Here is a 23,682-nt window from a genome sequence, read left to right as displayed (position 1 = left end):
CCACTCGACAGGAAGACCGACGACAGTAATCCGCCAACATTTGGAGGGAATGGGTTTAACCCTCCTCGCCCTCCATTCGCGAAGCGTCATTCGTCCACGCCATCAAATTATTCTTTGGGGAAGAAGATACAAAGACATCTTGATGCTGGAAATCCTTTGTATATCGGCTTCGATCCAGCGGATCCGCCGAGAGATAGTACATTGGTAGCGGAGGGGCAGGGGAGGGGAGGTGATACATTGGCATCCGCGGATGGGGATGAGCATGCTACTGCTAGCGGGAAAAAAAAATGGAGTCGGAGGGCAGTGAAGGTTCTATGTTGCGGGGTTCCGTTGGATGTTTGCGCGAGGATAATTCTGACAACGGGGATGATACTGGCGCTGTTATCGCTACTGTGGTCCGTCAACCGGCTCATACGTATGTTTTCCCCAACAGGTCCGTCCTGTTTTATCACGCACTCTAATCTTGGGCACATTAGAGCGGAAGGGTATAATGCATACCGACAACATAACCTTTACCTCCTATATAATAATATTCCAATGTGTTTGGGGCATCTTCTTTGGCGCAACCTGTCTCTTCGGCTTCGTCTTGATGTGGGGGAAGTGGCGCCGCTCACCGACCGCGGCCCTATTCTTCACGGTCACCTGGATCTTAGTGACCATACTCCTGCTCGTGGCATCTATCATATGGTTCTATTTCTACTTCTCCTTTCGCAACAAACAAATCATGAAATGCTATGAAAAGACTACGAGCACCGGCTCGATATTCGACCACGACGCTCCTGTTCGCCAAGCAACGCCGGAACAAATCAAGAACTGCCTTCTAAGAGTTAGAAAACAAGCGGACGGTGTACTAGTCTGGGGGGTCGTATATGCCGTAATGCTGTACGCTGCCATCATAGTTATTGTCTGGGGAGGGAGCTATAGAAGGCGACTCATGGAAATTCGGGGGTGCGAGGAGAGGGCGAAGGGCCCCGGCGAAGTCGAGAAAGTGGGGCTGTTGTTGGGGACCGCACCGCTTGGCCGACTGGCACACAGCAGGAGAGTGACTATCGGTCCGAAAAGGTCTGAGGTGGAGGGGTCACTAGCAGGAGAGGAGAAACGCAGACCAAAGAATAGAATAGTGCGCTTCTCAGGTACGGTACGAACGGGAGAAGCAGTGCTCACTTCCTCCTCGTCGCACGAGCGGCGTTGGGATCGAAAAGGAAGCGGTTCGTCGGCGGAAAGTCTAGGACTGGGAATCTCGGTCGAGGGGCAGAGTTTCGTAGGGAGCAGTTCGCAGAAGAGAAGCATGGGTATATTGGACTCAAATCGCTAGGGTATTCCGCCTTGTGTAAATATTATTATTCTTTTTTCTTTTTTCCTCTTGAAATTATTTTTTTTACCCCCCTTCTCCACTTGTTACAAGCAACAAGTCCCGAGAATGAGAATTAGGCGAATTATAGCCAATCGTATGTGCTCATCGGACAGAATTCGATGTCGAGTGCTCGGGTATTGTACCTGTTTTTCCTGTAACAAGTATCTCTATCATACAGTATTTTTCCCCTCGTCACCATCGTGGGATCCGGAAGGGTAATTCATTCATCCAATTACCTCCTCACACTCTACTTTCTTTTCCTCACCCCCTTACTCTGTTTCCAACCCCATCCACCCGCCGAGGAGCGATGTACCGGCATTTCACTCGTACCCGTACTTGTACTCTGTAGCCAATCCCAACGAATAGCTGAACTTTTTCTTCTCAAATTCCCCTTTCCTATTTCCACCATCTTACAAAGTACCTACCGCACCTGCCCATAACGGGGCCCACATTGGCAGTGTAACGCTGCAGTAGAAACCAGTTTCGTCACCTCGCCCCCACTCACCACTCACCCCCCGGAGAATACGGTAACTCTCGGTCCATGAAACATCCCCCCTTCCTCCTCGGTCCTGTGCCGAGTCTTTCGTACCTGCGTCGGGAAACAGACACAGACAGGGGGTCGTTGGTTCGCCGTTGTTGTTTGCTATTATTATTAGTTAGCCCTGTGATTGATTGGTTGGTTGTCGTGGTAACGTGACTTGACAATCATGATTATACATGCCCCTTGATCAACCAGAGGGGGGCATAATAGTTGGTGATAATGGCCCCGCCAACCGCATGTTTCGAAAAACTCCCGCTTGGTGTACAGTACTGGTACTGCACAAGTACGAAACGTCGCGTTGGAGTTTTTTTTTCTCTCCCAGCCAGTTGAGTTGTTTATTACTATATGCGCGAACGTATCATGAATCTGTTATGCTCTGTTCAGTCCTACGGTAGGGACGGACGGGAAGTAAAGTGCAGGGTTAGGTATGGGCTGTGATGGGAAATGGATGGTGGGTGGGTGGGTAAGGCTTGTCGATTTCGAAACGGATTATCGGATTTTCCGGCAAGGTCTGGCATGTCATACTGGTTCAGATCTGTTGTGCTGGGGCTCGGCTTTGCGCGAGGGTGTGGTCATGCGGGAGCACTCGGTTGTATTTCTTTCGGTATGATATGTATCGTACAGCACATTCCCAGGAGTACCGTAAGAGTGCATTTTTGGTTTGGAAGGAGGGGGGAAAAGGGGGGAAAAAGAAGACATTATCTGCCCATGATACCTCGTAAACTCCACCCCAACTGTCTCCTCTAACTCCGGCCCTAGGTGACCTTATCGCAAACCAAAGCCTACATATCACCACCCCCCACTATCCACGCAGCATGAGCCCCTATCCCCCTCCTTCAACATTGCCGCAACCTCTCCCTCCCAACCCCGCACCATCCGTCTATCCCTTTCGCTCCACCAGCCCTCGACAACAGCATTCCGTATGATCCCCCCCCCCCGCGTTATCAGGGTTCGGAAACCCTGGCCTGCCTTGGTGATAGACCAGGGAATACGCTGGTAACTCTGTAAGTCCCGCAGATGCTTGCACTGTGGCTTTACTATTCGCCACACCAAATACCTTGCCGTCACGGTCTACTTATGCCAGAGTGAGTACTGGCCGGTCCGCTCTGCCGGTTGGCGGTGGCAATCATGTGCGCACGAGTGACAAGGTGTGTTGGCGACAATGGGGGTTGCATCGTACCCGGTTTTAAGATTGTCCATGGGCCGGATTTGAAGTTTAGCATCTGCTATGCCTGTGGTGTGGGGGGAGGGGGGCGGTATATCATGCCTCTCGTGAGAAATTAACCCCTCCGGCGGCAATTAATAATTTTCTGCTTCGAGCAGCGGCTCCGCAAACACCGGCTCGATAAAGCTTACAGAGAACTACGGATATTCAATACTATCGTTCTTCTCCAATGCTTGTTTACCCTTCTCCCCTCCTCCCCTCCTCCCCTCCGCCTTCCTCCTCCTCGCCGCCCATCTTCTCAATCCCCCTCCCCACCCAGTGTTCCAGAACTGCCTACCAATAATACAGCGAATGGCGGACAGGGCAGAAATGGAGATATATTGCTGGGGAGGGAACAGTGCTGGTAATAAGCTTAGATCTACTTGTACTAATGTGGTTACCCCCACCCCGTTTCCTCGACTGTCTCTGGGTAGTGTTGGAGGGTAAGGAGTGGAGATAGAAAGTTTTTTTTATCAAACAGTAAGTTTCACCCCTATTTCCTGCTCCCTCCTCTTCTGATGAAGATAAGAAGTCTGCCCTAGAGAGTTGGTCGAAGGAGGACCAGGACACTTTTTCTGGGAGAGATGGTTGTTGTAGGGTCCCAACAAGTATCAAAGAGGTAATATTTTTATTTTTAGGGGGGGGGGGAGAATCTACATTGGCCATGAAGCATTTGTGGGGTGAGTGAAAAGCATTTCTGAAATTCCAAAGGGGACAGGATGTTGACAAAGTTGAAGGAGAGGAACGGGATCCAAGGAAGAGGCTAGTGGCAGAAGGAGAAGCGGCTGGAATATTAGTGGATAAGGTATGATAATGACTGGCGAAGTCTTGTTTGGAACCCACATATAAATTCTGGGAGCCACGTTCACCATATGATACCTTTCCCACCTATTTTTCACTACAAGGCTTTCTCGATCAAAAACCTAAAAGAAAACATCAGTTATCCACGTTTTTGGCGCAAGTAATCATCAGAGGAAGTAGAAGTATAGTAAGTTCCATCCTTAATGCTATTAAATTTTCATGTTTTGAAATAATCAATCAAATGACGAAATTCTTTATCTCATAGGGGGCCATTAGAGACTCGCCTGCCCGTACAGATCTTGCAGAATTGTCCTTTCTACTGTCATGATTGATCCCAAATAATCTTCTGCAACGGCCAAATATTTAACCAGCCCAGTGTTCCCAACCGTCCGGTCCGTCTTTCTGGGAGTGCTAGGACGGACTACGCCCAGGAGGATGAGGACCGGACCGGACGGACTGTAGGGGACTATAGCCTTAGCGCTTAGATCTCCGGTACTAGTCAAATTGATATCACACCCAGAAACGATTTACTATCACTTCGTGAAACATCACTCGCGCCGTCCCCCGCTGTCCCCTACAGTACTCAACCGTCCCCGACCGTCCTCCACCACCCCTGGCCGTCCCCTGCAGTCACCTGCCGTCCATCCCCCTTGTCCTGAGCTAAAATGTCTCACCCTGTAGGGCCCGCCGTTCCGCCCTGGACGGACTACAGATAGTAGTCCCGTCCCGTCCAGGGCTCTTGGCAGTCCCCCGGGCGGTTGGTAACACTGAACCAGTCCCGATAAGAAAATATAATATACTCTATTGTACGGAAATTTCCTATTACGCCCTAATTACCTCCGATCTGAGAAAGAGAACGCAGCTCAGAATTTTAATTTTTGAATTTCCTCTAACCCGGTGATTGTGAACCAGCTTGATCTCATTATCTGGTATGTCTCATCTCCTAACCTATTCTGATAAGTCGAGTTGCTGTTCTAACTGTATTTTGCTTTGAGATTTCGGAGAGTGGATTTAACAAGTTTTCATAGTCCTACCTTGATTCCCTGTTGAGAAAGGCTCCAGTTTAACGCCAGCCTCCACAATATATCTCTGCCGGTACACAAGAGCCTCTTTGCTCCGAGTCCACTTTTTGCCCATTAAACCGTCGTATGTCTTGCTATCTCAACGGCAATTGATCTATCCAGGGCCAGGTCAATTCACATCAGTGTTCTAAACCGTTCAGGGCGGTCAAAGTATAGGACAGCAGTCCTTAGGCGGGACGGCGGGCCCTACAGGGTGAGACATTTTAGTTCAATGCAGGGGGGTTGGACGGTGGGGGACGGTGGTGGACAGCATGAGTGATGTCGCAGGTTAAATGCATTTTCTGAATCGATATCAGGGATATTGGGATTGGCAGAGTGGAAGGAATAGAATGTTATTATCTCATAAAATCCTCCCGTTTTATTTTCATTTATCATTTTTGTTACTCGGATTTGAAGCTTTTCTTTACCGAAACTTTGTTTGGACAATCCAAGTCCATTAGCGTAGAAGTGCCGACACGAAACAATTGTTCCAATAAAACACCTCTATAAAAAATTGGTCACGGACTGTGAGGGAAGGTTGGGGATGGTTGGGGACGGCGGGGGACTACAGGGGATGGCGGAGGACGCCTTGGGACTCAGGGGACGGGACGAGTGATGTCTCATGAGGTGATAGTAATTTGTTTCAAAGTTTATGATTTCAACTCGGCTAGTACGGGAAGTCCAAGTACTAGGACTACAGTCCCCTACAGTCCATCCAGTCACCACCTTCCTGGGCGTAGTCCTTCCTAGCACTCTCAAAACAACGGACTATAAGCCGTAGTCCGTCCCGTTCTACCCGGAAGTCGGACGAACTGGACGGCTGGGAACACTGCCTGAAACCAGGACAGAAAACGTTTAGATCCGGCCTCGCAAATTAGCCGTGTAAACTCGAATGACTTCATCTGCTGATCTTGCGGATCTCGAAAGCGGTCTGCCCAGTGCCTAGCTGCGTAATCGAGAATGCCGCATTTCTGGTGATAGTCACCAAGCGCTTTCTTGCCCCGGTTCCATGAGTGTTGACCGCCAATGGGTCGTTTCCAAACACCTCTATCAAAAGATAGGAGATACAAATGTCAGCCAATATAAAGTTAGAATTCTTGGGACACAGTGTATACTGCCTGCTCTCCTGGCCAGATGAAGATCCTTTAATTAGTAACTCTTTGGCAGTTTGGTACACGAGGTAGACCCTCAAATCAATAACCCGCACAAGCCCACACAGATTCTTCAGTGTCTTTCCAAAGCCGGGGTAGGGGTCGCCTTGGATATCCCTCACAGACTTGTGATCCCGCCTCATAGTAAGTGCGATGTTAATTTTCCCCAGAGTAAGAGGCCTTGCGGCCGCTACCACCATCTGAAGAATCCGCCGGGCTTTGTCGGGCTTTGTGCTTTTAACAAGAATCTTAGTGTAAAAGCCTGCCAGATCACCTAGAGCAGTGGAGACAATGTTAGTAAAATCCTCCCGCAAGTGGTCCTCACTATCCTTCGAAGTTTCGGGAACAAGGAAAACCCGGGGGGATCCCTGGTCGGCGGACAAGTTGAGAAGATTGCAGAATTATCCCAATCCTCCAGGATTTTCCCAGACAGGTTCGAGCTCCTTTCTCCCATCATCTATAGCGCGGGTAACGCCAGCGGTGATAGCATCGACTCCATCCTCCCCCTTCAGTCAGATTGTTGTCGCCTTGGAGCAAAGCTGTCTCTCGATTTTGTGGTACAGGTGACTCGTAACAACGAATTTCAATGGTATATTAGAAGCTTGTGATCCAGAGAGACTGGCCACATGACGGATGAGCTGAGTTAGAGTCCATTCTTCGCACTCACCCAACGCATCCGATACGCAAATTACATCGCCGCACCCTGCCCCGGCTACCGCCTCAACCAAAACCTGCCACAATGTATCGATCTCCGCCGCAAAATTCTTGCCCTTTGCCTTAAACGCTGCCTCGGCATATTTGTAGAGGCAGTTTCTCTGCACGAAAAGGTGTAGTATCGCGCAAAGAGCAAATGTTGCGCTCTTCTGTTCCTCTCTGTCGTCCTTGAAAAAGATATAGCAGACTATTGAATTCGTGTGGATTTTCAGATTCGTCACGAGGAATGAAGCGATAACGGATTTTCCGCAACCTGGGTCCGCTGATAGCCAGGGGAGGCCCGACGTTTTCTTCCCCAACCTTTGGATATTTGGCGACCTAAATGCACGTTCCCTCAACCGGCTCATAAACCCGACCCCGGTGCGACTCGTATCTAGAGATGTATAGCCATTGTAAGATTTTGGCATAGTACCGGGACAAACTTTTTTCCACACGGTTGTAGTGATTGTGGCTGGTGTTACCGAAGTTGGTGGTGTTATAATTATTATACTATAAGAACCGGAGTTGCCGCTACTGTCACCGTGAATAGCTTTTGGCCCCGGCGCCGGAACCATAGCGACTAACAACGATTCTAAGCGCAAATACAAGTATATACAGCAGACATTCCAATAACATACGGTTGGGTAAAGGAGAGATTCGAGGAGGGCATGTTTGATTGTTGATTATCCATATGATTGATGGGTGTTTAAGTTTCACGAGGTTGCAAAAGGGCTGGGGAGCTTGGGGTACAGTACTGTAACCACCCTTTTGCGAGAGGGCAAAGTGTCCGGGCGCAAACCCGCAGCACAACAACGATACCCCGCACTACAGTAGGAAAGCTGGTATGATAGACAGAAAGCTCGGTGATTGGTGCATATTGACACCAAAATTCCATATTTTAAAGGGATTTCAACCAGCATGTAAAGATTATCCTCGAACCCTTTCCCATCATGTTACAGCTCGCCAAAGATTGGAACACTGTTTTGAGAAGTTGCTAGGGAAGTTATCTTAGCGCAAGCACACTACAGTAATATCATAGCTCTTGAGATTCACTATCTCCGCCAGCTCGCTAATCCCGTGACTTGGGGACATAAGTCCTTGAGAAGGATCAGTGCTTTCCTGTCACAGTAAATTTATACGGTAATCTGAACCCTTTGGCTGTGTTGGATCTCATTACCGGCAGTCTCGCTATTCCGCCAACTTTCCAAACTAAACTTACCCGTATCGCTGGCTTATGCTGCAATCTAGGGGGATGCTAGAGACCCACGGTGATATCAGATCGAAAGGGCTTTTACGGTAATTTAATGGCAATAAGGGCATTTAAGCGATAGTGCGAGTACAAGGGGTAGATAATGAATTCATGGCACAGATCAGGGGTAGTCATCCTCCTTTATGGAGGTAATTTTGGAACAATGGAAAAGCATGAGGTTCAACCCAGTGTCATGAATGAGAAAGGTGGAAGGAAAAAAATGATAATCAGTAACTATCCTCGCAATATGCTCGGCTCTTCAGTTCTTGCCTTGTCCAGTTCAGCAGCTCTGACCCGGACGAGGTTATGGTTACAGTATCATACAGTACTGTACAGTACACATCATACAAGCGCTGTATGACCCATACCATACCACTGCTCCGGTATCTAACCTCTGGTCCCTGCTGCTACCGGGAATTTAGGATCTACTCTTGTAGAATTCTTACAAGCTTGAAGGACCTTCGGTCAGTAATAGATATGCTTCAAATCAATCATGAGATACCGGTACCGCGGCACACGAAATGACTTTGAGTCAGGAATTTGGGTGAGGAGATCCGCTTTCCATGAGCCACCAACAATTGAAAAGTGAGCCCCTTGCACATTTTGGTGTGAAATAGCCCAATCACCAAGATTTAGACCACCTAACCGCCAACCGCCTGCAGAGCCCCCCACCCGAAGGCTCGAGTGTCGGCACTTACTCCCGTGGACTGCAGCGCTCAAGTGCTGGTAATAGCCGTTGGCTCACTTCCAGCGTTTCGCTCATTTACTGAGTAGGTCTTTGCATAACCATACTTTAGTGCCGTACCGGTACTCGATGTAAAAACAAAAGTACCCGGAATGGACAATAATTCATTTATAGCATATCTGATGGCACTATGGTGCTATAATATGATATAAATTTCGGGTAAATTGCCGTAACTTGGGCCACAGACACATACCGCATTCTTGCAATTGGCGAGCTGTGGGATCCAACCCCGGTAGGCAAGCAAGAGAGAGCACATAAATTTATTGCGGGGATCCAGGGTCCAGACATTCATTTGCCATCTTGGCGACAAAAGAAATTGTTTTCTCTCCCTCCCCCTCCCCCGGCTTTTCATCATACAAAACATCTATTTTCAATACGGTACACGCCTATCCAGCAACAAGGAACCATAATTCTTTTGATAGAGAGTTTAACTTAAAGATTCACATAGTTAAACGTTGGCTATCGGAATCGATCTATCATACAAAATCTAGGCGTCTGAGTTCTGAGGGGAAGGTTAGAATCCATGCCAAGACCACGATTTTATATGCCTTTGTATCAATCTTTAGGACTGTCGAAACGCTCAAAATCTCAAAATCCCTATTCCCACTGTATTATCCTCAAAGTTTGGAGGAGGGGATTTGTTGCGATTGTCCAGTTGAAAACCGGAATCCTGCGCTGAAAACCTGTGAAGTGCGTTTCTCTTGTCACCGAGATCATACCGTGCTCTTGGCTTCTTCGATAAACCACCCGCGCACCTTCTCAGAACACTCAGACATGAAAAGCACCGCCGGTTACAAATAACCTGTACTTGATCTGGGCAAACAGCTCAAGCCCAAAATGACAAGGCTTCTCTATCCTCTGGACGCGAGAATAGTGGAAGCACAACTGAGCCACTACGCAGGGATTCCATTGTTAAATCGTGCAATATCGAGGCCAAGTTACTTGAAAGTGCAAGTGCTTAACCTCGATAATGACTTCCTTTGGCGCATTCTTAAGTCGTCTCGAATAAGTTTACCCCAATAGTCGCCAAAGTGATGTACTGTGAGTTCAGACAGTCCAACCTCCAGCAACGGTATGCAAAATTTTATCCATGCCTTGTTCACACTGGTACTCTACAATACTGGCGAGATATCCAAAAAAAGGTCGTTCGGCTTACATAAGCGCGGTGTCATCTGGGGATACGGTACACGGGTGCTTGCCCGACAATACTGCATAGACTGAGGCTGGGAAATGGAAACAATCTGCTCTATTTGCATATGTAGGCCTGTTCTGCGTCTGTAATCCGGGGACATTTCCAGGTATGATAACGCAGAGATCTCCCTGAGATTACGAATACTGGACCGTGTGCTATGTACAAAGTATTATACTCGACTATCGTAGTTAAATTTAAAGTGGATCATGCCAAGCCCATTTGTCAGCTTAAGGCGCAATACTGGCATCATCCCAGGTGCTTCTTGGCAGCCATCCAGATTACCGGTAACTTGTGTTATACCGCCGCTATTTCCGCTTCATCCCCACGCCCACCTAAACCAGCATTCTTATCACCAACAACTCCAACTACCAAACCCAGCCGATCTTGATAGCGCTCTCAAGGCTGTAGATCGATAACGCTCTCAGGTCCATGGATCCATGATCAAACGGGCGTTCACGAACGACAAAGGTTTCCCCCAGCCCCTATAGCTAATACGGTAGGAGGGTGGAGGACTTGCGCCGGCTTTTGCCCGAATGACTGGATATCTCACAACTATAGTACATACAACAAGCAGCTAGGAGTACCGCCGGCTTCCAAACACTTTGGTCTAAGTAATCCCTAACCTCCCCGTGCCTGCCTACAGGTCAACCTAACATGATAAGACGAATTGAAAGTATGCGAGTAAAGAAAGGAGATCTGGAAGCGGAAAGTTCAAGACTATAAAAGAAGCTGTAACCAATCCGCCCGAACCGGTAGGCACCAGGCCGATTGGGCCTTGCACAGTATGTCAATGCGTCCCTCCAACGCCTGAAACCTGACCTAACAGTACCCCTACAGTACCATAGTAAATTACAATACGCGACACCACACCTTCCGGCTACCGGAGGGCAGGCGGTGCACAAAGTCACCGGAGTTATCTCACCCAGCGAGCAAGATCTCATACAATGTCGATAGAATCGCTGGTTACTCCCTAGAGTGGAACCTTCCGCTTTCGGGATTACTCCGTCTAGTCTTTGACGGTCATTGAACACAGTTTGCGTCAGTCTTAGTAGGAGTTGAATAAATAGGAATGCAAGTGCCAGTGTATCCAGGGTGAGCATAGGAAAATTTACGCTAAAGAGATGCTTAATTCGGCGCTGGCACTCCCTGGGGGCTTAAATCTACTGGTCTACGCATATTGCGTTCCGGACGGAGGAATGAGATGCGCCGACATAGGAACCCATGTTTCTTTACTCGAGTACAGGCAACATAATGCACAACTGCTTTAGCACTATTTTAGTGTGCACATCTATCCAGCGGCGAATGGGCGAGTGTCGGAGAGTCCCGCAACGTTGTGAGAGACCAGCGCCAGTACGCGGAAGAAACCAGTTTACCACCTTCAACGGCCCGCTCTTGTACTCCCAGAAACTTTTTTGCCGCAAGAATACCGGTGCACCAAGTGGAAATTTGTATGCAGACATCCCTTACAACGGACAAGCGTGGTCAGTTTGAGTTGCAATGATCACGCATCACAACTTCTCGGCCAAAACTACGTTATACCATACTAAACAAAAATATATGTAGCTTGAAACCAGTATTGAAGTTCACCCCTCCCAGCTTCAAATCCGTATTATCATTTTTATAGATTCTGTGGCTCCCAAGACAAATGATAGTGATTTGGTCCTCACGATTTGCGAATCGCTGATGGTGTGAACCCTTTTCACCCTCCCGCACAATAACCGGTAGCCCAGTCCCTGCGCAGTCGCGATGGCCGTAGTGAATATCAGGGCGCGGATGACCAGAATTGTATCCGGCAACGCCCCCCCATGCAGAATTTCCGCCATAACTTGAGAAGTGCTGATCAGCCCCCTGTGGCTTGATCCACTCTCCCGTACACAGAGAAAGCCTTTGAATGCATAATAGTTGTCAATTCTCATTAGCTGTCGGGCATGATAGATAATATTGTCTACTCCTAATCTTCAACAAGCAATGATTCACCAGTGGGTTCGAATATCGTACCCTTTGGAGTTGAGGGCCAACTGGAGATGAGCTAAATTTACGGTGGAACGTAAAGTAAACCCAGTCCGAGATCAGGCACGAAAACCTCCTCCCTAGTTACCCTCCCATTGCCACGCGGGAATGATGATTGGGAACCGGAATATCGTACGGCACGGTGCTGGGTCTGGTAGATCTACGGGGTAAGGGTGGCTTGGTATTATGTGCTGGGTGCTGGTGGGAACAAGGCAGTCACAGCGGCAGTGGGAGAGAAACAGCGCGGAGCGACTGATACGGTGTGCTACAACCCAAACCCACTGGAATGGTTTACTATGCAAGACCAAACAAGCCAATCTTAACTACCACCACAGATCTCTCAAATCCCTAGACTATAGCACCGACCAATCAGCCAGCCAGCAAAATTGGCCGCAAGGTCTACCCAACTTCTGAAAAGCAAAGGGAACCCCACCAATCATAAAAGCAGGTTCCATTACAGCAACCCGCTAGCAGTGACCCATCCATAAAGAAATAATAATGATACCGGTAATAGTAATGACAAAGGCAATAAAAAGCAAAAGAAGGAAACGCAGCCACTGCATGTATCCATGTGCAGTACTGTATTCGGCAAAACACCCAATCGCTATGATGACAAACTGAACTGAACTGAACTGAACTCCGCCCCATGCTATATAAAGCCCAATTGAGATAGAGATGAAGAGAAGGATAGATAAAACCCCATTCCCCCTGTTTTCGGAAGTGAAAGAGTCCTCCGTGGTAAGCCCGTACTTGATCGTGGAGCAAATTGCCGTTGTCGCTCCTCCTTGTGTTTTTGTTTTGTCTATGGGATGAGGGGAAGTAGGTAGGCCCTAATGGTGGGTAATCAGTGAGATATTCCAACGCGACAGCAAGAACAGAAGGAGCAACCTTAGTGATAACCTGTCCTCTGGTGTCATGAAGGACTACTCAGACTATCGTAAATCTCCTTTTTCAGTCAGCCATTCATGTCCCGACATAACAATAGGCCCCACGTATTGCTACCGAATTCAATTATTATACCTCGACAACCTCATCAACCTCGCTCAGCGACAACTCTACAACCCCCAATCCCAGCCTTGTTTGTAATTCCACCACCATCTCCCCTTCGCCGCGATAGCGGGCGACGGCGAGAGCGTCTTTGCCACTCCTATCCTGGATTTCCATGTCAGGATTGAATTCCAGCAACAACCTGAACATGCGTCCGTCGCTATTCTTGATAGCCCGGTGAATGGGCGTGTCGCCGTTATCGAGGTCAACGACATCGATCGAGGCACCGTTTTCCAGCAGCATCCTTGTGATGGCAAGGTCTCTGCGGTCAATGGAGAGGTGCAACGGGGCCTTGGTCTCGCCGGGGTGGAAGCGATTAGGGTCCGCGCCGAAGGATAAGAGCAACCGAACGAGGGTATTCGGTCGGCGGAGTTGCATGGCGCTGTACAACGCCGTCGCACCGAATACATTTGCCGCATTCACCTCAACCCCCCGCTCTAATAGCAATTGTGTGATCCCAGCATCGCCGCTCTCAACGGCAAAGTGCAACGCTGTTAACCCGGTCCTACTCTTAGCCTTAATATCCGCCCCCGCATCCAGCAGGATCCTCACGATGGATTCCTGGGTGTAGCAGGCCTCGACCGCCGTGTGCAGTGCTGTCTCGTGCCGAATGTCCCGGGCCTCCAGGTCCGCACCGTGGGATAAGAGTAATTTTACCACTTCCTCTCGATTCCAAGTCACGGCGACTTGCAACGGCGTCTTCTTATACGGCCCGCTCGCATCGTTCACGGCTAGGCCCCAGGACAACAGCAGGCTAACGAGCGGGATGTGACCCTTTTTGGCGGCCCAGCAGAGCGCGCTTAGCCCGTTTTTAGATTGTAGTGCGTGGTGGTGCAGGTGTGGGGTTAGGATGATGTGGAGTTTTTTGGACGTCTCGATTAGATGCTTTAAATCGCGGGGCTGGAGATGGGAGATTATCAGGAGGAGGAGCTCGGTCGGGAGTGTTGGAAGGGACATTGTTCGTTGAGATGGATGATGGGAAGGGGGGACGGAGTTGTATTCAGTCAGTCGGAGGCGAGGTTGAGAAAATGCTGTGGTTTAGGGGTCAGTGTTTGATGGTTGGGGCGCAGTTGCTCGTCGGTGGTGTCGGGGGAAAAAGGTGAGCGAGGAGGCTTAAACGGTCGGCAGGTTTCCTCAAGTATGATATCCTGCTGTGTGAAGACCAGCCAGCTTGGCGTCGAACATCAAAATTTAATTCACCATACCGGTATCCTATAGGCAGTTGGCTGAACCGCTTCTGATAGAGTGGATTTTGCGGAGTCATGGGTTTCTGTTTTATTTATTGAATTTTGGATTTCCTTCCCTCCGTTTCGCCAGCAGAAGGAAAGATTATGTGGCTAATTGGGAAAAGGGCTTAATCCGGTTGAATTGTCACGAAAGGAATCTCGAGTGATCCAGAGTGATGTTTTGTTTCCAGGCAGCTTAGACCACTTCTCTGCTCCTCGCATATCGCGCCCCGGGGAGAACAAAGTGTCAAAAGCATCTATGTTTCGCCGTTTCGTGAACAAAATTTCCGTAACATGGTACAAGTGTCTACATCCGGCATGATACAGTAGACAAGATCAGTCCTCTGGACTTAAACGAGCTCACTCGGGAAATAATACAGATCATATCAGGAATAAGCTGTTGAACAAGCCAATGATGCCCCCTTCCCCTCCAGCACACCTAACCTTCCCTGGTTCGGTACATACATCCTCACATTTCGCCAAGCAACACGCACTCCGTGATACCATCAATACATGCGCACTCCCCTCCTTCATTTCACCTTGTGTCACTCATGCCAATCTATTCAAGAAAACCCCTATGTGCGGTCACCAATAGGGTCTCAGCAACTCATGGAATTGAAATCAATGTGATATTATTATCATCACACACGCTGCTCCCCATAGGACCTCTTGGAGAGCTAAAAGCGGGATTTGGGACAGAGACTGATAGTTTCAGCACTTTTGAAAATAGTCCAGGTGCCCGGCACTGCATCAAGCCACTGTTTCCAGGAAACCCGAGGCCAGAGAAAAGGACGAGAACTGAGTTTTGAAACCTTACCTCTGGAGAAAACTTTGAGCCCATCCCCTCAATGGAGGCATTACGGTAGTGCATCTCGTATCTCTCCACCCGGTCTGCCAAGATCCAATAATGCAATGGAGCTCGAGTACCAATACCGGTACCGATGGTGTTAGTGGGGTTATCGGTATCTTGAACATACGAGAGTATTCCGGCACTGCGCTCGGGTACTAGTACCGGTACTGTACCTGAGGCATAACTGTCCCGGTACGATATGTCCCTTTTTTTCCTTCCCACCCAACTCACTGACTACTGTACTTGTAACCAACCAGACAACTCCCTGCACGGCCACCCATGGTAGGAACCAGAATAATTGGATCTCGAGCTACCCGTAGGTCATTGGAGCTGCCTTTCCCGGTAAGGTTAGTTGTGTTTTTCTTTTTATATGTTTCGGCGGAGGGCTATGATACGGTAGGAATTAGTTTTTTTCTCTTTTTTCTTCTTTGCTCCGGTGCGCCCCCTTTAATCCAAAAGGGGTAATTCTGGCTGTTTTGACGTGAGATAAAATTATTCCGTTATCTACCCGAGTACTCGTGTACGAGTACTGTACTCTACAGGCACAAGCAAGCCAACCTTTAGCGTGGCTGTCGAAAATTGTGGTTTGATATTCTGATTGCCGCTGTGTCGTTTGGGCTGAGATAAGAGGCGTGCCGGGCGCAGTATCAGAATCACCATCAGCGTCTACTTGGTGGTTATTGCCAACATTTGGCCCTAAAGATACTCGTTTACCCTGTGGGAACGATGGCGCGCATGGGGGGAACACTAAGTATAATGCCGTGATTGGCTCGCCGGCCAAGCGTCGTAGTCAGAATTCTGAATATTTCCCTTCCCCCCTGAGGGCTAACCATCGTGTTACTGTTCGGGGTAGACAGTCAAGAGTCGAAACACCGAGCAGTTTGCAGTCGGTTGAGGAGTGCCTCAGCAGTTAAGAAAAATTGATCCAGATCTACGGGCACAGACGATTGAAGTATCGGGGCAATTAAGCCTTGTACTTGCTTGTAGGGGAACTGACGCCTTAGTGTCGGCCGACTCTACGGGTGTTCGGTGGATGTCTCCTATCGTCCCACATCTGCGTGCGAGGAAAAAGGTGAGATCTTGGTCAGGGGTTACACTACTCGAGTACAGTACAGTACAGTGCTGTACAAGATTGCGCTAACCTAATGCGCCGACAAGAGCAGACCAGGAACCTGCAAACACAACAACCTCTAACAAGCCTCCATCCGATGAACTACCAACCCCTCTGCGACCAAACAAAAGGTTCGCCTTTTGGCCACGGTAAGAAGTTTGGGGAACTCGTGATTGGGATGGAGGGATTAGTGGTCTACTCGAGTACTTGAATACAGTGCCACCATGTCTCATTGGAGTCATGAGGTCTGAGCCGATGTCGTGTCATGCGGGTTAGCCCCTGGTGACTCGCTTGCTATCATACCACTTCTTGGGAGGCAAGACACTACGAGTAAACCGCAGTACAGTAACTATCTCAGACTTCTATTGGACAATGCTGAGAGCAACGAACGTTTCTTGGCTAACGGACATTGTGGCGGGGGGTTCCAAATTCCAATGTCAACGCAAACTCTCAGCATTCTGGTCGGGGTTTGGTTTGCACAGTAGAGTGCAGCTACTGTGAGTGCCTCTCGATGCAAATTAATATTCACTATGCTTCTGTCATAGTGCCGGCACATCTCCATACCATCATAAACTACGGTATATTTTCTTCATGCCTCCCAGTAATATCCGGCCGTTTAGGGAGGCAAAAAGTCCTTCACTTTTTTTTCAAGCGCCGGCCTCGACAAGCCATCTCCGGGCGCCTACCCGGAGGTGTGGGTTAAGCCGTGTGAGCCTGGGGGCTTAAGTTACACAACTTCTTGTTACAAGTATTTACAGTTACGGACTGGATAAATTACGGGCCGATATGTCCCAAGAGCCCAACTTTCATTGTTGGGTGGGTATCCCACGCACTGCAAACCGCCTTCAGGACTGGTTGATGGGTGATCCTTGGACCGAAGCACGACCTGACCTGGGAATACCATCACATATTTCTAGAAAAGGAGTACGGAGTCTAAGCAGGTACAGGTACAAACTCACAAAACGTGACTACCGTACCGTACTGCACTTGTATTGTGCCCGAGTACCATATTGACCCCCCGTGATACGCTATCTGTGTCAGCTGCTACTCTCATGACTCAGAGGCAAAAGTCCTTTGGAAGAATCGGTTGTTTCCTAACACAGTACGCCCGGGTCCTTTACCTGTGCTAGATTTCATCAACTGGTTTTCGCAATTCCACTAACTCGCCAAACTAAACCTATTATGGGCTGACGCTGCGATTTACGGGGATATTGGAGACCTACGGAGAAAGAAAATTGGAGGGGGTTTCTTTTACGGTATGGCGCTCTACTACTCGAGTACCTTGCGGTACTTATTTATTTTCCTCGGAGGGGATGGGATCCCTCTACGAGTAGACCTTAAATATCAGCAAGGCTAAGCAGCGAGGTACTTTTGTCTGGTACAAAATATCTGAAGATGAGGCAGGGTTTTTCTTTCTTTTTTTTCGCTGGTTGGGTGGCCGTGTAACTGTAACCATGTTTTCAGATAATTATTTCCATATACAAGTACCGTACTACGGGTTGCTACTCGTGCTGTACTCGAGTACGAGTACAAAGCTCTCATACTCCCTGCACCTCCAGGGTACTACTAACCCTTGGAGACGCTTAGCTAGCCTTCTCTTTCTATTATTGAGTAAGAGACAAATCATGATAATTTGTTTACTGTACGGTGTCCCCAGAGGCATCCAAGAAGAGTTATATAGGAGGCACCTGTTCTGGTGTTATTGATGGGTATTGTTCTTGGGGTACAAGAAAGGGTACAAGAACCTTACGGATGCGGCTGTACTGTACTACCTTCAACTAAATTGGTGTTACTCAATTGGCTAAGTTAGCGAAAAGGGATAGGTTTGTGATGCATGTTAGATGAGTGACACTCTTGCTAACGGGGCGGACACAGGTATAACCAATGGTTTCTTGGGGCTGAGGTGGTCCTGATGCCAAATCCGTGGGTCTGAGTAACTGGGGGTGGTAACTTTGGGTTTTCAATTGCACTTTGGTACCATGGGAGTCCCTACCCCAGTCTATCTGATAGTGACACACAGTGTAGCCCTGCGCCGAGTTCGAGAAGTGAATTGGGATTGTTCGTACCACTGTGCTTCTAGTCTGCTTGGATCTGCTTGGAAAGTGCAGTGTATAAATAATGCATGATATATCCCCCGAATAATAATAGTCCATAACTATCAATCTTTTCAGTTCTCACCAGTCACTCGCTCCAGCATCACGTTCCTTTCCGGAGCTGTGCTCACTACCAGCTATTCAGCAATTCACTCGTTTAGAGCCGTGCTCATCACAATCTTTACCATTACAATGACCTCATTCCTATTGAAAACTCTTCTGACCCTTCTCTTGGCCATACTCGGCCTGTCCAGCGCAGCAGCACTGCCCATGGGAACTCTCAGGGCCCGCGCTGTCGGATTTCCAATCAACACTGCTCTCCCCACAGGGAAATCGACAACACCCGCCCAAACGGTCGCCTACTTTGGCCAGTTTGGCAAATTAGGAGAGGATAGTCTGTCGAAATTTTGCTCGAATACTAACGTCGATGTGGTCGTCCTGGCGTTTGTGAATGTGTACAAAGGCGCCGGTGGGCTTCCGGGCATGAACCTGGGTGTTTACTGCGATACCAGGATCCCTGGGACAGACTTGCTCAGTTGCCCTAACATTGGGAAGGATATCGCCGCCTGTCAGGCTGCTGGGAAGAAGGTACTCCTGAGTCTTGGTGGCCAGGAAGCGAATGGTAATTCCTTGCCAGATGATAACTCCGCCACAGAACTCGGAGACAACCTCTGGAAACTGTTCGGTGAAGGCAAAGGGCTGGAGAGCAAGAGGCCCTTCGGCAGTGCTTTAATCGACGGTTTCGATATTGGTAAGCCTGCCTTCTACCCACCTCAAGAGCTCCCCCCGAGGAAGTCTAACTAGCGGTATCTGTCTAGATAACGAAAACAAGGACTCCCAAGGTTACCCAAAACTGATCTCAACGCTGCGTGCAAACTTCAAAACCGGCACCAAAAAGTACTACATATCCGCGGCCCCGCAATGTCCTATGCCGGATGAATCACTCGACGAGGCCGTCTATAAAGTAGACTACCTATTCATCCAGCACTACAATAATCCCGCCTGCCAACTCGGCAATTTTGTCAACTCTTTCAAAGCCTGGTCCGCCAATATCGCCGCGCGCACCACCTGCGGGACAAAAGTCTTCGCCGGTTTTCCGGGAAGCGAAACGGCCGCCGGACAGGGCTATGCGACGCACGACGATATGAAGAAATATGTGGCCGCGGTGCGCGGGTTGCCGAATTTTGGTGGGGTGATGGTTTGGGATGGGGTCCAAGCTGCGGGGAATGTCGTCTCTGGGAAGAGCTTTTTGCAAGCTATGAGGGAAGCTCTCGCTTACTAGTTGTGTTCTTAATGTCCTGTTTCTTGTTTCTTTTCTTTTCTTTTTCTTTTCACACTCTTTTCATCTCACTTTCGGGATCTAACTTTATCTGACTTGACATGTTCTTTATCTCTCGTTAATTTGTTTCCCCCACCTTATTTATTGAGATCTTTAGTAGGGACGAATGGAGTGACGGATTTTTAGTACTGGTATCTTAATTTGATGAACATCTCTAACAACTATCTTAGTCAGCAACTTCAAAATAGGAGCCAAAACTTGGAATCAAGATATTCCCCCCAGGCGAACTCCCCATGCACATGAAATTTTTGTGATAATATTATGATAAATTACCATAGAAATACCATGAACCTCCATCAACCCCTTTCCCCCTCAAAAAACCATCACACGAAGTACTGTACCCCCCGTATGATACCTCAAGAGTTCGCATCCCCCTGATTACGTACTCGAATACCAACCCACAACCACTCGCAATTTTTATATCCCAGCACAACAATTCCACCACCACCAACTCGCCTCCTAAAACTACACTTCCACATCCCCCGCCCGACATGTGCGAAAACATCTTTTCTTTAAAAATAATGTTGTAGCAATAGTAATAATAGTAATGGGTGGGGGGGAAAACACCCCTTCAAAAACGGAAATACACTTTCTGTCAAAAAAAAAAAAAGTTTCAAACTGAGACTGAGACATTCGTCGCTCCGACGGAATATTGCGATGGGTATCACAAATAATCACTCGCTGAGTACCGGGGGGGATGAATAGGAGAAAGAAAAAATAGAGTCATGCTGGCGCCTCGTGTTGGGAAGGGGAATGAAGGAAAAGAGGGATGGAAGAGACAAGAGGTTTGCGGATATCACCATAGGTATGGTACCGGAAGGAAAAATTATGGTTTTTTTTTTTTCTTTCTTTTTTTCACACCCGATTTTCCGCGGGGGGTGGGGAGGGGGTGATAGTAGAGTTCCGGATGCTCACTTACTGTTCACCACTGGAAGGGTGGAAATGACCGTGTTGTCTGAATATCTCTTTCTTTCTTGCTGTGAGCACCACCACTGCCGCACCGTGCTGTGCTTGTGTGATGACTGTGGACGACACGGGGTGCCGTGGCATCGGGCTCGGAAGGCAGTGTTGTGTTATCATAGGGGTTGCTTTGGCTCTGGGTATGTTGATGTGCTAAATTTTTGGTTGGCTTACTCGCTGTGACATTCAACAGTGATGATTTTCACCTTTTTTTCTTTTAACCCCCGTGTCTAAAAGATCGAGATATCGTAGGAATCAGTGATACGCGCTAGAGTACGAATGTTTAATTACACCCCGCTACATAATAATATACAGTGCATAACCTTTTATCATAGAACAAATGCCATACTTCACCCTAATCACTATACTACAATGGCACTGCAACACTCACAACCCACCAACCCACCAACCCACCAACCCACCAACCCACCAACCAAACGATCCGGCGCTACCAATAAACCAGATTACGCCTGAAACGCCTTGAGTAATGTTGTAGTAGAAAAACGGATACCATCTAATAAACTCCACTAAAAAAAATTAATAATAATAATAAATACCCCTTCTTATCCTTTACAGTCCCTTCCCCTCCTTTCACTCCAAAATCACCAACTCCCCTTCTTCCCCAGGTTGCCTATCTTTCGCGAACACGTCCTTCCACTCATCCCAAAGCCTCTGCAGCTCCGCAATGTACCTCTCTTGTAACTCATCCACTTCCGGATCCCTTGGAGAGTCGCTTTGTTGCTTCGGGAATATCGGGTGGCCGACTGCACACGTCATCAATGTCTATCCACACTACCCACCCCACCAGCCAGCCAACCAAACAGACAAGGGGGAGTTACTTACTGACGGTATTCACCTCTCTTCTATATGGCAGGAAGCCCACATCATAATTAAACACACCCCTAGCATGAAACAACGGAACGGTGAATCCTGCAGTCTTCTTAACAAGCATCTGTAGTTTTCTGATGAGTGAATTGGAGCTGGGGACCACTTGGTCGTATAGGTCATTCTCGCCAAATGATAATACTGGCACCACACCCGCGTTTTCGCGAATAGCTATTTTCAAGAAGCCGCGGCGGCGCTTGAGGACTAGCTTCATGGTTCCCGGGATCGCCTCAAGACTTTCTCGCGCACCGCCTACGACGATGGTGATTGCACGGCCGCCGGGGGCGGGTTGCGGTGGTGGGGATTTGAAAAATTTCTTGGCTAGCCACGATTGCCTTGCCTTGCCCTCGCCACGGAGGAGTGCTTCGCAGCTGCGACGGGAGACGCTGGCAAGGCCGAGCTTTAGTAGGTACTCACGGTAGAACGGGATGCGAAAGTTGGATTCCAAGGTTAAGAGGGTGTTTTTTATTCCGGGAAAGAGCTTTTCGAAGCCAGTTGTGCCCTCTGTGCAAAAGTGTCCAAAGGCTCCATGTGAGATTATCCCGTGGGGGTGGTAAGTGAAGATATAGTTTCGGTTTGGGGGGAGGGGGCTGCTACGGTGGAGGTTTAGTGGGAAGTAGCCCGTCAAGAGACGCCACATGGGAAGTGAGCGGAACAACGAGGAGCGGATCACCGGGGATGAACCGTCGCGGTGGGAGTTGGAGTATAGGACGTAGATGAGGTAGGGTATCAGCAGCGGCCAGGTCAAGGGTATCGCGAGCAGGAACCAAAAGAGTGAGACGAAAATTGCGATTGCAAATGTGTGCCAAAGGACCGCGGTTGTCTGGAGACGGCGTTTGAGTGGGATGTTGAGAGGCGCGAAACGGATACTACCGACACGGGTTAGGTTGCTCGACACGGGCTTTGAGACCAAAAACGAACCGTCTATTATTTACGTAGTCGCCTGAGACCAATCTTCCTTTCCCCCTCCTAGGGGTTTTGTCCTTCGTTTCGTACCCATCCGGCGATGTTGAGCTTCCCCCAGTCTTCCGATGCGACATCGGCTCCTTATACTCCTTGTCATCACCATGATAACGCTTGACACCGTTTCCCCTTCGCCCCCCATGGGGCGGTTTCGCGATTTCCGAGGCATAAAATTTTCCCCCAACTTTCCCATCCCCGCTCACATCATTTATGTTCCAATCCCCCGAGGGCAGAACCGGCTCAGGTGCCGCTGCAGCATAGCTCTTCGGCAACTCCTTCGGAACAGGTGCCGGAGCCAATAAATCAAACCCGTCCTCGGAAGAGCTGCTCAGAATGTCTTCCTCTGTGTGTGGTTGCATTCCTGCCTCTATAGTCTATTGTCCTCGCTCACGAGATTTAGTTTGCGGGGGAACCTTCGATGTCGGGCTGGATCAATCAATCGTGATTGGTGGGCGATACGGTGGAACAAGCTTTTTGATGACCACTGGACGATCGCTGGCGGATATTTGGATCGTTTAGATCCTAAGGGTGGTGATTGGAGTGGAAGGGAGGAGTGGAAAATGTTTGAAGAGGGGAACGTTGAAGCCGAGTAAAATGCTGAATTTCCTGGTGGTTCAGTTGACAAGGGATGACGACGCTCACGTGATTACCTATTGTAATTGGGGTTTGGTGACCGGGAAACTAGTGAAACCCGTATTACCACACAGATTGTACTCGTACTGGTATGGTGCCGGCACCTTAGAATCTAGCCCCCAACGTGCCCCCTCACGACGGCCGACGACAGATATTTCAACTTGCAACAACACCTACAAATAGAATTTTCAAAAACCCTTTTATACAATCCTCCTAATTGTATATTATAATGTATTTATAGAGCGATTTTTTTTAGGGAGCCTCCTGGTTGGCACTGCAGAGGCCTTCAAAGTTTGTATGGGAAGGAGGATACGGTAGTGATTCCGGTACTTGTATGATATGGGAAAAAAAGAGTTTGCTTAATAATTAGCCAAGAAACTTCCGATTAGGCAAGGAACATTACCGTATTAGGACTAGCGCCTTTATTACTGTGAGACAGGGTAGGTTCTAAGGTGTCGGCACCATATGAGTAATACCGCATTACCTGGGTAAATTGGAAAAGGCGCTAGTAGAGCGATCATGAAACGTGGCGTGAAATTGGGTGGTGGCAAAATAGTGGCTTAATAGCCGAATA

General features: G+C 48.6%; 2 protein-coding genes; one reads left to right on the top strand and one right to left on the bottom strand.

Moving 5' to 3' along the window:
- Positions 1 to 18,520: 18,520 nt before the first annotated feature.
- GSTUM_00011529001 (uncharacterized protein) lies at positions 18,521 to 19,610 on the top strand (the record flags this gene model as incomplete). The annotated part of the gene is made up of 2 exons (XM_002841962.1): positions 18,521 to 19,079; positions 19,147 to 19,610. The coding sequence occupies 2 exons, from the start codon at positions 18,521 to 18,523 to the stop codon at positions 19,608 to 19,610; spliced, it is 1,023 nt and encodes a 340-aa protein (XP_002842008.1).
- A 1,608-nt stretch (positions 19,611 to 21,218) lies between these two features.
- GSTUM_00011528001 (uncharacterized protein) lies at positions 21,219 to 23,013 on the bottom strand (the record flags this gene model as incomplete). XM_002841961.2 has 3 exons in its annotated part: positions 22,448 to 23,013; positions 21,471 to 22,413; positions 21,219 to 21,391 (listed from the first exon to the last, which is right to left on the bottom strand). Exons 1-3 carry the CDS (start codon positions 22,832 to 22,834, stop codon positions 21,219 to 21,221), a joined length of 1,503 nt encoding a protein of 500 aa, XP_002842007.1. The 5' UTR covers positions 22,835 to 23,013.
- Positions 23,014 to 23,682: the final 669 nt, after the last annotated feature.

Source organism: Tuber melanosporum, assembly GCF_000151645.1.
Source record: "Tuber melanosporum whole genome shotgun sequence assembly, scaffold_87, strain Mel28".
Taxonomy (NCBI): Eukaryota; Fungi; Ascomycota; class Pezizomycetes; order Pezizales; family Tuberaceae; genus Tuber; species Tuber melanosporum.
The sequence above is the reverse complement of the archived record's forward strand: the minus strand, read 5'-3'. Positions and strand labels throughout refer to the sequence as shown.